This window comes from Crinia signifera, chromosome 2 (assembly GCF_055691185.1).
Source record: "Crinia signifera chromosome 2, ASM5569118v1, whole genome shotgun sequence".
Taxonomy (NCBI): domain Eukaryota; kingdom Metazoa; phylum Chordata; class Amphibia; order Anura; family Myobatrachidae; genus Crinia; species Crinia signifera.
In genome coordinates, this window is record NC_139218.1 from 142,342,604 (window position 1) to 142,356,877 (window position 14,274).

A 14,274-nucleotide genomic window follows, 5' to 3' on the forward strand; every position below is an offset into this window, starting at 1 on the left:
CATTGTAATAATTTGCTCTCTTCATTTAAAGAATAACATGTTAATTTGAAACCAAATACCAAATATTATGTCCTAAATAAATATACTGCCTGGTAATCCCTGTATTACAGACTTTTTGCATGATAATAAAGGAGCAAAGCATTTAATCGAACTGAGTGATAAATTCGGTGTAAAAAAATTGGGTACTTATGTAATATCTGGGCGCCCGATTTTTTCATCACATCGCATCGCATCGCATGCAATATAGTGGCATACAATTCATGCGATGCGATTTTTTATTGTAAAGACTATGCATGGAGCGAGCCCCGCGAGGGGACGCAGAATACATGTAAAGTAATCCGTGCGTGCTCGCCACGCTTCGGGCTCGGTGGCTCGCTGCGCTCGCCACACTATATCAAATCAACTCCATGCGTAGTTGGATAGTGGGGGTATGAAATCACCCATGGTTGACTATACAATTAAATATCGGGTCTTTACAATGAAAAATCGCATCACATGCCTTAAGTAGTGGCATGCAATGAAAAAATCGGGCGCCCAGATAATACACAAGTACCAAAAAATTTTAAATTATGTGGCAAATATCAATATCACAACTAACTCAATTGTCCCAAAGACTACAATGGCAGTGCTGACTTGTAAAAAAACATAAATAAATATAAGTAACTGAGACAGCATTAAAACATGCAGTTTGTGTACTGTAAACACTACAGGCTCTATGTTAATATATGGGAATATAAATTATAAAAAAATAATCAACATGATCAGTTATAGTCTCCCAAAGTCATAAAGATCTTTATCACATTCTCAGAATGTTCTACAATTATTCCCACAAGCTGAGAAGACACAAGAGGCTGAATAAACCAATCTTTAACAGCTGTTTATGTTTCTACTTCAGTAATCACTATGTGGTGTATTCAATGCTTTCTGCGAGCTGTGACAGCGAGCAGTGCTGCCTGCTCCCTGTCAGCCTGTCACAGCTCACAGGATCAATATTCAACTGACCCCCAGCACACGCCGTTTCCCCCTCACTAGGTTTTTGGAGAGAGGGGAAACTGGGTATGCGGCCACTAAAACAGCGAAGCTCGTGGCTAAATGCGGCGTGCTCCCTGCATTAGCCGCGAGCCTTGCTGTTTGGGGGAATCCTTGCCATCCTCTGACAGTGAGGATTTCCCCGGCACGTTGAATAGGGTGAGCGGTTAAACGTTGAGGATCGCTAGTTTTTGGCGATCCCCACCATTTAACCCTCTTTCCGGCAGCATTGAATACACCCCTATACGTTGATTATTCTGTACCTGTATAAAGAGCTAAAAAAACTACATCCACTTTTGTAAAATAGGGCATTGAATCTTTCTTTCGTAAAAGCAATACACACACAACACACACACACACACACACACAAAATAAACTCTATTTCTTCCTGGTCATCAGATATTCCTCAATGTAATCAATAAAGATGTCGAATTCTCCAATAGCTTTATAGATTCCTTGATCCTTTAGCTGAAAATGAAACAGAATAGACAGAAAAAGAATAGCATGTTATTTTTTTTTATATTATTTGGACATTCAGCCAAATGTGAAAATATGGCTGTTAATTTAAGGGGGGTATTCAATGTCCCATTCTTGAGATCGGTGGTTGGGATTCAATGTCCCAGCCGCCGAGCGGCGAGAAAGGGGCATGGCCGCGAGTTGAGGGCGGAAATAGACGAGCTCCAGCCGGGAGCTCGCCCATTTCCGGCTTTCCTCTGCAGAACGAGCCCGACAGCTTGTGATGTCGGGCTCGTTCTGCCGAGAACACCTGATCAATGCTGTTGGGGAAGACAGCATTGAATAGGGCCCCGCAGCCATCTCTCCCGTTGGGAGATGACTGCGGGAGCACGCCAAACATTGAATACCCCCCTAAAGCTACCACAGAAAAAAAAATCACTGACATGATATTAAGAAATATAATACCAAAATGATACTGTTTTCTAACATTTAAAAACATTCTAAAGCATAATATGTGAAAGGGACTTGCACAGTGACAATGGAACGTAAGAAAGGGGCTAACACTGTTTCTCGCCTCTATGGGGGGAATTCAAGTGTTGTGCTGTGACCAACCAACAGAGCAATTCTAGTGTTGCTCCATTCGGGTGAGCACAGCCGCCGGCATAATTAATATTATGTTGTTCTGTAATTTTAATGGACTGGTAACTAGCTAATAATAATTACAAATGGTTATAAGGACATGATAAGGCAAAACAGCATATGTAACTATGGTTTTGAATGTAGAGGTTGAGGGGTAGATTTATTATAGCGGCGCTAAGAGCACCGCTATAACAGTTCCTGCTTCGCCTCATTAGCGAGGCGAAGCAGGAGGAGACACCGACAAGATCTACTAAGATCTTGCCGCCGAAGCGGGGGAGCGCTAACTCCCCCCTCCGGCGATGTCCCCTCCAGCTGACAGCGCGTCAGTTAACACTGACGCGCTGCCTGCTTCTCCCCCGGCTGGCTCACTGCGCATGCGCGGGATCTCGCTACTCACGCAAGATCCCAGCGCAGCTCAGAGCCAGCAGCAGGGACAGCGCTGTCCCTGCTGTAAGCATAGGGCATTGCCGTTTGCAGCTGTCGAAGTTCATAAATTAGGCAGGAGGCAGGCGCGCAGCACAAAATACCATAGCTGCGCTATGCCTCCTGCCCCGCACCGCCGCACGAAAGACACCCGCTCAGCGGGTGTCATAGATAAGGGGAAGCGCATGGGGATAGCGCATATGCCCCTTATCGTCCCTTAATAAATCTACCCCTGAGTATCTCTTATCCAAAATGCTCTGGACTAGAAGAATTTTGGATAACGGATTATTCCGTATTTCAGAATATTTTTATATTTCAATGATGTATCTTGAGGTATCTTGCATTTATGTACTTACATCAACCACATGGAGAATACACAAATATATTTTATTTGTGCATAAATCAAGGTTTCAAAACATGAAACAAAGTTTGTGTACTATCACAGATATTGAATTTAAATGCCAAGCAAACATTTTCTTTCACATATTTAGTGCCAGTTACATGTCATGTCCTCAGTAGTGCTGTTACGGATGTCCCCAGTAGTGCTTTTAGCAAAAAAAAAAAAAAAAATCACTTTCTGGAATGTATGGTTTTCAGAATAATTTGGATAACGGATATTTCAATAAGGGATACTCAACCTGTATTGCTATAATTAGAATATTATTAGAATTGGATGGAATGGAATGGATTTTAACTTATTATTATTTATTTATTTTTTTACTATTTTAAGCATTGGTTTATTTTGCAAGTCTTTTAGTTGAGTAATGTCGTCATATACGTGTTGACATAGCTTCTGTGCTTACAGAAGTAATTGTTGATGCAATATGAGAACGAATATGCCGTTTGAAGAATTGGATAATATTTCTAATACCACTTGTGACTACTTTGTTGTTAATGCAATGCTTAGTACTTTTACATAATGACAATTTACCCTAGTTCCCCTTTTTGTTTTTGCTTTTAATTTGAAAAAGAAAACCCTGCTTTTTCTAATTGTCTTTTGTTTCAGATACACAATATTACTTAAATACAATTCAGACTGTTCTGAGTCCCCAAAAGTTTGATTAAAGTCGATGGATTAGGGTCTATTTATTAAATCCTATTAACTATAGCAAAATATGTTTATGTCTGTTATTTACATTACACATATTAAACTCCAGCACCTCTGGCTACTCGATCCCTATTACATTTCCCCCGATAAATTGCATTATTATCAACGTACACATGTTCTTATCTTATTCTGTTTTATCCAATTTTATATGTAAATAGCATTTACCAGATTAGGACATATTTTAACTAAAGATAAATATATTTTTACTAAAGATTAAATAGACCATAATCCATTGATTTTAATTAAACTTTTGTTTATATGACTTTAATTGCAATTTAAAATTTGAAGAATAAAACAATCAGACTGTGGGGATTATTCTGGTTCACTCACAAAGGCACAATCACTCTCTAATGGACAAAACCATATGCACTGCAGGTGGCGCTGATGTAACATGTGCAGAGAGAGTTAGATTTGGGTGGGGTTTGTACTTCAAACTGCTATCAGTTTAAAAATAAAGCAACAAGTATTTACCCTACATAAATATAAAATAAAGCACCCAAATCTAACTCTCTCTGCACATCAGTCCCCCTGCAGTGCATATGGTTTTGTCCATAGAGAGAGTGATTGTATCGTTGGGAGTGAACCAGAATAACCCCCTTTGTTATTACAGACATTTTTTTCTAATAATAACTTGATTTATCAGCTAAAACTGCTGTCAGCATCAAAGAAATGAATCAAATTAGTTTGCTAAACATATGTTTGTTACATGTTTTGTTGGCAGAGGAGTTGACAGAGGGTTAGTTATAAAACATATTGTATGGATCTGTTGCTAGAGTAGTTGACAGTGAGTCACATAGGAAACATATTAGATAGAAGGAAGGACTCAAGCTATCTAGCCTAAGACACTGTGAGGCAGATTTATTAAGCCTGGCAAAGTGATAAAGTGTCTGTGATAAAAAGCCAGCCAATCAACCCATAGCTGTCATGTTACAGACTGAATGGGGCTGATTGTCTTGCACTTTATCATCGGACACTTGGAAGGGGTGCACTAGAGCAAAAACCACTATTTTGAATGTACTAAAACCCACACGCCAGGGTACCCCTGCGGGGGTATCGCTAGCAAAAGCTGGTGATACCCTATAAAAGACTATGGGCTTCTCTCCACAGTGCTGTGTGAGGAATCCATAACAGATGCCTCCCAGCATGCCCTGCAGCTGTCACCGTCAATCTACGAATGTGCAGATGGACCCTTGGGTCTCAAACCTGTAAGTCCAGCACCTGAGCCGCATTACAGAGAACAGCTCTTATCGCAAGAGTGTTAGTGCATATGCGATTATTAAGAATACAGTAGACAGGCTGTGTTTGAAAAATAGCAGTTAGGAGCTGGTTGGTTGGTAGTTTATCACTCTCCATTTGATCCCTTTCTGAAGCTTAGATATATGGCTCTGTGTGGTTTTGCAGAGTTACACAAACAGGAAATTCATCTTCTTCCACTTGCATCTATAAATGGACATACAGGGTGAGATTTAATAGGATGAGAGATTCAGAAAATGAGAGATTTTGTGAGAAATCTCCAGTTTTTTTAAAGCGGCAATCATTTACACTTCTAAATCAAACAGATTTTTCAGTGCAAATGATCGCCGCTTTAAAAAAACTGGAGATTTCTCACAAAATCACTTTCTGAGTCTCTCATCCTATTAAATCTCACCCATAGTATGATTTCTCTATTGGACTACATACTATGATTACCTGTGGCTAGTACCAAGCAGACGTGGACAACAATGGTACACTTACCTTGGCATATGTTTCTTTGATCTGTTTAATGGCCTTGCTTTTTTTTTCACATGGAAGAAAATGTTGCTGTGAAAGAGACAAATAATTAGCGACGTAAGCAGCGTTGTGTCTTGGCTACAACAGTACAATATCATACTAGGTTATTTACTACCCTGCTGCAAAAATATACTGTAGACTCAGATGGAGAATTGTAATGAATATGTGACTTACTGTATGGGGAAATGTATCAACCTTTGGAGAGGGATAAAGTGGATGTAGCTAAAACACCCACCAGTTAGCTTCTACCTGCCGACACAACCTGTAAAATCAGAGCTACAGTAGGAGCTGATAGGCTAGTACTTTTTCTCTCTCCACTTTATCCTACCTCTTCCCTGTATCAGGAATATTTATATTGTTGTTTGAGAGCACTTGACAACTTATTACATATGTGACATCTCTCATTAACAATCTTTATTCTGCTATGATTCAGAGTCAGAGGCAGAACTCTGGGAGGCAATGGAGTCATCTGCCACTGGGCTTCTGCTACCAAGAGGGCACCTCTCCTATACTGTGAGATGAAATCAGTTAAGTGAAAGCTGCCAATATCACTTCTCTGTTGAGTTCACACTTGCCAAGTGTTTATTGACTTATTTACGTTAACTGCTGCCGTGCAGTTTATAAAAACTTGTGAGTGCCCTCTGCTTCTGCTATTGTATTATTGAGGGTCACCCAAGTTGTTGAGTGCCGGGACTTCATATTTGTCAAAATAAAACATGATCTACAACTTACTGGTTAGATGATTGTGAGGTTACAGTACTGTATATACTCTATATACTTTATATGCATGGTACAGTAAATACTATATAGCCACTACTTACACAGCGTTTCAGTGTCTGTTTCAGGTCATTCAACTTGTCCTTCATGAAATGGACATTTGTTTTGATGGCACTGTTGTCTCCTTTGGCATGTGGTAAAACATCATCCAAGTAAAACCGAATCATTTCCGATACAGTCTGGCAGCCAATTGAACTCTATGGAAGCAATCAGAGTATGTCAGTGCAAAAGTGGGCTTTTCTGTTCTTTATATTCCATTTTACGAGTGCAGAATAAGTTACATCTTTTTAATTCATTTATATGTTGAACTTATACTACACACTATCCAACATGCTGGAGGGCTGCTTCAGAGTTAGCTGCTAATAGTACAGCTGCAGCATGCTGGATCCATAGGCGTGTGCACAGGGGGTGCCAGGGGTGCACAGGCACCTCCTAATGACTGGCACACCCCCAGACACACACACGATTGCAGCACCTCCTAGCAGTCCACGAGGTCAGAGAGCAAACCCGATGAGAGCAGACTGAAAAAAGGAGACTGTCATTTATTATTTGTGTTCGACTGGGTCTGATGTCAATTCGCCCAGCTGGGGGCCAGCTCCAGCAGGCCTGGCAGGCCTGCCCAGCTCAGGCCATCGTCGCCTGGTCTGTCCGGCCATCGATCACGGAGAAGCCACTGCCACCCGCACAGATCACTGCGCACAACTACCACAGACTGAGAAAGTGCATGCAACTCCATGCAACTCCTGGCATTGAGCATGAAACCCGTAGCAACCAGCAGATAGGTAAGCAGCACTTATGTGGCATAATATGTAATGGGCATTATAGTGTGTGGCATAATGTGTAATGTGCATTACAGTGTTTGGAAGAACATGTAATGGGCATTACAGTGTGTGGCATAACGTGAAACGGGCATTATGACATATGGTTTACTATGTAATGGTTGTGTGACTTGTAATAGGCATTGTGGTGTGAATTTTCAGTGCACATTGTCTCTGCTTTCCCTATTTTACAAAAAAATTGTCAAGCCCTGGCATAATGTGGAATGGGCATTATGGTGTGTGGCATTATGTGGAACGGGCATTACTGTGTGTGGCATTATGTGTGATGGGCATGCGAACATTTTTGCAGCGGGCCTTTGGCACGCACTGTCCCTGATTTTACTATGTGGGTAATGATTCATTCTTATGTGCCTATACATTACCTTCTATTTAGTTTGCATTAATGCCCAATGGGCATTGATAGACATGCCCAGTAGGCGGTGATGGACATGCCCCTCCAATGGCGCACCCCCGAAGAAAATAGTCTGTGCACGCCTATGGCTGGAACCAGTGGTGGAACTCCTGTACAGTATTTCTTAGTACTTTTTTGAGCAGCCTCAAAACTGTAAGAAGGTCCCCACCTCCACTATACTATATATAACAAAATCAAAGAACAGTCTTACTGGCACTATGGGTATGTACAGGGCCAGTGCTAGGGTGTTCGGCGCCCTCCTGCAAATTATAAATTTGCGCCCTCCCATACATTACAAAGGTACAGCGTACACCAAAAGAAAGACGTGTGGTCTCCCAAGAAAGGGGCGTTGCCACACAATAGCACTCCCATTTCAAATTACACCACACAGTAGCACAATCTTATTCACATTACACAGCACCAGTGCCTTAACTAGACATTTTGGTGCCCTGTGCCAGAAAGGGAATTGATGACTGCCCTTCCACCACAGGCAAAACAGGAAGAGTGCACGTTGAAGGTGCGCAGCAAAAAGTAGGAGCGTGGCTTCATGGGGAAGGAGCGAGGCCATATAAAAGTACCAATAACACTGTAATGCCCATTACACATTATGTAGCGCTGCCTATACATATGGCCACACAAGTTGCCGACAGCAGTAGCACTGCCTATACATATGCCCACACCAGTTGCCGACAGCAGTAGCGCTGCCTATACATACACCTACACCAGCTGCCAGCAGTAGTATGCCCACAAGTTACTCACCTAATTTAGGCTGGCAGCTCATCCTCGTCTGCTTCCTTTTTCATCAGACAAGCTCCCCCTGTAGCTCCGCCCTTCTGTTCCGTGTAGCCAGGCCCCCTCTGCCACATAGCTCCGCACCCTTTCTGTCCCTGCCGATGACCAGGTGATTTAAGGGGCCTGAGGGAGCTATGTGCTGTTGGTGCTGCTGCCGGTCATTTGACAGGCGCAGCAGCAGCCGGCCCGGCAGCCAAAGAGACAGTAGGGGATGCAGGGCTGGGAGAGCGCCTCTCCTGCCCGGTGCCTACCTGCCTTGCATCCTCTGCTAAGCGGGTATCGGCGGTCCTGGGTATGTAGTCCAAGCAATAAACCTCAAAATTTCCTGGATAATTGCAGACTGTGATTGCTGTCACCCAGTAAGACTGTTCTTTTGTTCTATAATGAAAGCATTTGCCGGTGCACCTTCAAATGCTAGCAGTATCTCATTCTGCTGTGGCTCTTGTGGCAGTGAAAGCAGTTGGCTCCTGCACATGCACATATCCTTAAACATTGAAAATGTACAAAAAAAGCCTGGTAATGCCACCTGCCGGGTGTATGAATGCACCCCCCCGCCCACCGCCCAATGAATATACACACAGCACTGCGGATTAATGATTTGCTTATACATCCATTCGCAGGCCAGCGTATGAGCCTAAAGTCATTCAATGGTCGCCGACCATTGAATGATTTCTCTAGTGCTCGCAAATCTAAGACATTCTCTGTTGACTTAGACTTGGTGTCCTGCTCCGAGAACTAGGCGGGCAGCTGATGCATCAGCGGCCCGCCCCTGGAAGCAAGGTGCCCACCCATGTTCGCATGGGGATGCCCAGCAATTTCCTGGGCGCACCCAGCATTTTTGTGGGTACGCCCAGGAAACGACCCCTGGCCACCTCCAACTCTTTCCCCCTTGTGCGAGTGCCAGGGAGACTATACAAGTCTCAGAAGGTGCCCGCACTACAAGTCTGTACATGCGCATATACGAATATGTGCATGCACAGTGTTAAAACATTGGTCCCTAGTGCGAACACGCCGGGGACCGAGCAAACCAGAATGACGTCCATAGTTCTATATAAGAGAATACCTTAAAGTTTACCTTAAAATCTTTTAACAAGTCCTTTTCAAGTAGAATTGTTTCCAGAGCATTATCTTTCATTTGCTACAAAAAAAGAAAAAGAATAAATAAGGTTAATTGGATATGTATTGTGTTTGTAATGACAAAAGACAATATAACTAATATAGGGCCTTATTCTAGTTCACTCTTTCTGATAAAATTCTTCTTAGATGGACAAAACCATGTCCACTGCAGGTGGGGCAGATGTAAAATGTGCAGAGAGAATTAGATTTTGGTGAGTTATTTTTTTTCTGTGCAGGGTAAATACTGGCTGCTTTATTTTTACACTGTAATGTAGATCTCACTTTGAAGTAAAACCCCACCCAAATCTAACTCTCTCTGCACAAGTAACATCTGCCCCACCTGCAGTGCACATGGGGGGTTATTCTACTCCATTCTTTCTGACAAAATCCTTCTTAGATGGACAAAACCATGTGCACTGCGGGTGGGGCAGATGTAACTTGTGCAGAGAGAATTAGATTTGGGTGGGGTTTTTCTTCAAAGTGAGATCTATATTGAAGTGTAAAATCATGCAGTCAGTATTTTCCCTGCACAGAAACAAAATAACTCACCAAATCTAATTCTCTCTGCACATGTTACATCTGCCCCCTGCAGTGCACATGGTTTTGTCCATCTAAGAAGGTTTTTTTTAAGAAAGAATGAACTAGAATAAACCCCATGGTTTTGTGTCATCTAAGAAGGATTTTGTCAGAAAGAGTGAACTAGAATAAGGCCCATAATGTGCACTACTATGATCTTCTTTTAATGGAGTTACAACATATTTTGTTTAATCAGACACATCTGAAGTTCTTTTGAGAATATCCAGGTGGCCCGTGCAAAAAATGTTGCAAGCAAACAATACAATGTGCAATTCTAATTTAACAATTTGTCAGAAGCAGGAATCTTAATATTTAAATGGTACCTCATTTATCAATTTTGGTTAAGTACAGTATGAAGGGAGAAAAAAGGATAGTTGCCCCAAATCACATTCTAGGAATAATATATATGATACTTGTTGGGATTCTTATTCCTGAAATGAGATACCTGGGATCAGGGCTGGAATCCAGGCCTCATGGGCCCAGAGCTGAAAATGTTCAAGGGCCTATTATGAGAAGTGGATGAGGTGAGGCCAATGCCATGTAGGCATGTAGAACCCATACACTGTAAGCCCCGATGTCTCACTAAATATATCAAATATGTGTTGAAAACAGAAGCCAATTGATTAATATCCAAACATGTGGCCATTCGGTGTCCGGTGATCATCACGCTGTCATGATGAAGGGCCTATTTTAATGTGGAGGCCTGGAGCTGCAGCTACATCCGCCCAGTTGTTAATCTGGCCCTGCTCGGGATCTGCTCCAAGTTAGGTTGTTCTACAGAGTGTTGTATTCATGGCAGGAGATACAGTACATGATTGTTGTAGCTTGTCGCACTCACATGGAAAACAAGTTTTACTTCAATTTATATTCTGCTGTAATTAACCTGAAACTCTACAAAGCAGTTATTGTGAAGAAAATGGGACCCGCGTGCTTATTTGTGTTGTGTAGGCACACTATGTTTATGTAATTTTTTTTTTCATCTATGAAACTAGTAGAATTTTGTATATGTGAACAATGACTCATTGTGATGATCTAAGAAACTGGTTGCATTACTATGGGAAGGCAATGTCATAGTGAAAGAGCAATGACTTCCCCTACTCCAACGTGCTGTCAGGTTGTGGTTCAATAATTTACTACATTTCGTTTTTTGATGCTTTTAACATTAATGGTTTATTAGAACCTAACCTAGCCAGTATACTACCAGAGGAATATCTGACATTTATTAGGTCTGTAGCTGATCTTACTACAGAGAAATGTGTTCATCCAATGAATTTAAGGGTTTTTAGGAACATCTTAATGTCTTTTCAAAGGTAAGTCAACTACGTAATAGGTTCTTTATATTATTGCCACTTACTTGGTTGGTGACATAATCTTGAGGTGTTGGTTTAGTTCTGAGGTGAGAAGTGTGAGTTCTATGTTTTGTGTAAACTTACCAAGAGTTTGTACAAAAATGCAGATTCATTAACTGATGTTACATTATTTTTTCATTGTACCATTTCCTATAGCACACTAAGGCAATCTGTAGCTCATGACTCACCAGCTGTATAACAGCTACCAGTATAGTTTATAACTGAATATGATAATAATATCATACATAAACATGGAGTTATTCATTTCAGTCTTCTGTAGAATTAGAAATACTGTAGAAGTGAGTGATAGAATTGTATTGGTAAACTGAGCAAGTGACTGCTTCTATGCATTCAGGACTGCTTCTATGCATTCAGCTTCTATGCATTCAGGACTGCTTCTATGCATTCAGGACTGCTTCTATGCATTTAGGACTGCTTCTATGCATTCAGCTTCTATGCATTCAGGGCTGTTTCTATGCTATAAGGTCAGAGCGATACTAGCAGTTAGAAAAGATTGTGATACAAGCACTCAGGTACACATATAGAGGGATAAATCTAATCTTGAAGAGAGATATAGTACTAACCAATCAGCTCCTGGGGGGATGCTCTAACATCCGCGCCCCCTTACCGCCACCTATCACCGGCTACCGCATTCATAATTATCACATATGCTGTAACATATGCGATAATAATGACAAAGGACAGCTCTTGCATTAAGAGCTGTCCTTTGAGGTGAGTCAGCGGGTCCCATTGGGACCCGGCGGCTCCTCCCTCCCTCCCTTACCTGGCTGCTGCGGGGGGCTGGCTCTCCTCCCTGCACCCGGACGAGAATCAGTGCAGGGAGGAGGAGGTCACAGGTCCGGGCAGCACAGGACACAGGTGAGGGGGGGGGCATGCAGGTCAGTGGTGGGTCCATGCAGGGTGCCGGGGGGTCACGTTAGAAGCCCATAGGCTTCTATGGGGCATCGCCAGATTTTTGCTTAGTGCATCCCAAAATACGGTAAAAACCCAGATAACAGGGTTTTTACCGCATTTTTAGCTTAGAGAATCTCCCCCCCCCCCTGTCATTTAACAGGCTGTGAGGTAGATGTATTATCCAGTGATAAGGGGGAGAAGAGGTATCAGCGCATGTTATACATACTGATACCGCTTCTCCGCCAAGTAAGAAGCAGCCGGGCTGCGCTAAGGGATGGGCGTATCAGTGCTGATGTCTAAAGATAGCAGGCATATATATGCAGGGCAAATGTATGAATGGTCAGCAGCACTGACTGTTCTGCCCCCCTGCCGCTATCGGCTTCACACAGCTGCAGGTGGTGCTGCCCTATTCCCACAGCAGGGACAGCGCTATCCCTGTTGCTGGCTCTGGGCAGGCAGAGACAGCACATCAGTCTGAACCACTAAATTAAACTCAACTTCATATATAGCATACAATAACAAAAAGCCAGTATTTCTCTCAATGCTCTTGATGCGCATCCTCATTAACAAGATTAGATCACAAAAAACTAAATTAATTTGTATTATACATAAGTTAAAGATAATATGAATTATAATGTTAGGTTGCCTTTTTGTTGAGACAATACATCAAATTGCAATGATTGAAAATACAATTATTTCCAACATGAATGTGATCAGATCAATTATCATGCTTGAAAATTATATTTTATAGACAATGTTATAATTATTAATTATAATTAAGATTATTAAGCTTAATAGACATTGTTCATGTACCTGAGTATGTATACATTTCAAGCTGGCATAGCTGAAAGTTTATGCATATTATGTAATAGATTGTTGCATTCTGTGCAACATATTGTATATACCATGAATTCAATTTTACCCCTGTAAGCCTCCCATTTATCGGAACTTCAGGGGCAAGTCAGCTTTTCTCGGACAAGCCAGCACAGCATAGTAAATAGTGACAGTTCTGCTGAATGCCTTGCTGGGATAAATCTGGTTAGAGATGGCAGCAATAGCGGGGAGCACCTGCCCACACTTGCTGGGAAAAGAGAAGCATAGACATGAAAAAATATGTCTTTTGACTAAAGTTCCCTAAAGTTCTATAAATGAATATAAACAAGTGAAAGGTTGAAAAATTGGAGACATATACGCAACAGTATTAACTGTCATTAATGACATTTACAGTATGTTTTAGAAAAACTAGATGGATAATACAGCTTTGCCTATCTATGAATTCATTTTCAGGGCTGGATTTGAAAATAATTACATTTTAGAAATAGTGGAATCTTGGTTTTATCATTTTTTGTTTTTAAATTAGAAATATTTGAAAACTACAATAGGTGTTAGAAAATCATTAATAATACATTAATATATTATGTTTATATTAAAATATTATGCTGTGAATATTAGTTATAAATATACTGTTTTGTCACTGTCTTGAAATATAGTATTAGCTTTGATCGTAAATTCAACAATTTTATGTTTTTATGTATTATACTCTCAATTGCATTATAACTCATATCCATACAGCATGTACAGTATGAATGCGGAAGTGAAAAAAAAAAGTTAATGACATTAAATGCAATATTGTTGCTATAAAATACTTACAAAATGTTCCCTGACTTTCTGAAAAGTGATTCTCAGATCTTTAAGTTTAGCAGGGAAAATGTTTATAATGCGTTGGCAATTTCCTTCAGCCTCTCCACTTTGACATGCCACCTTATGGCAGCAGATGAAAGCCAGCAAAAGGGACCAGTATAGACAATTCATGTTATTCATAGGCACCCAAATGAACTTTTCTGCAAAAAAAGAAAAAAGACATAAAGTGTGATGATCCATTGTCCTGTTTTATACTATATCTCCATGCAAATCTGGGTTAACGTCACATGCTTCCTGTATCACCACACCTCTAAATAAATTTCATCACGATCTATTTTTCTTGTAAAGTATGTTTACGTGGTCTTTGCTAGCAAGCAAGGGTTTTCTGTGCTTATTTCAATTTTTATGTTAACGTTTTCTCTTAAGCGGCATAAATTAAGACATTACTTTTCT

The 14,274-nt window shown here is 41.1% G+C and overlaps 1 protein-coding gene across 1 annotated transcript; it reads right to left on the bottom strand.

Moving 5' to 3' along the window:
* Positions 1-533: 533 nt before the first annotated feature.
* On the bottom strand, positions 534-14,018 carry IL10 (interleukin 10). Its single transcript, XM_083171104.1, has 5 exons — positions 13,831-14,018; positions 9,300-9,362; positions 6,247-6,399; positions 5,390-5,455; positions 534-1,497 (listed from the first exon to the last, which is right to left on the bottom strand). The coding sequence occupies exons 1-5, from the start codon at positions 13,999-14,001 to the stop codon at positions 1,408-1,410; spliced, it is 543 nt and encodes a 180-aa protein (XP_083027230.1). The 5' UTR covers positions 14,002-14,018; the 3' UTR covers positions 534-1,407.
* Between the last annotated feature and the right edge of the window lie 256 nt (positions 14,019-14,274).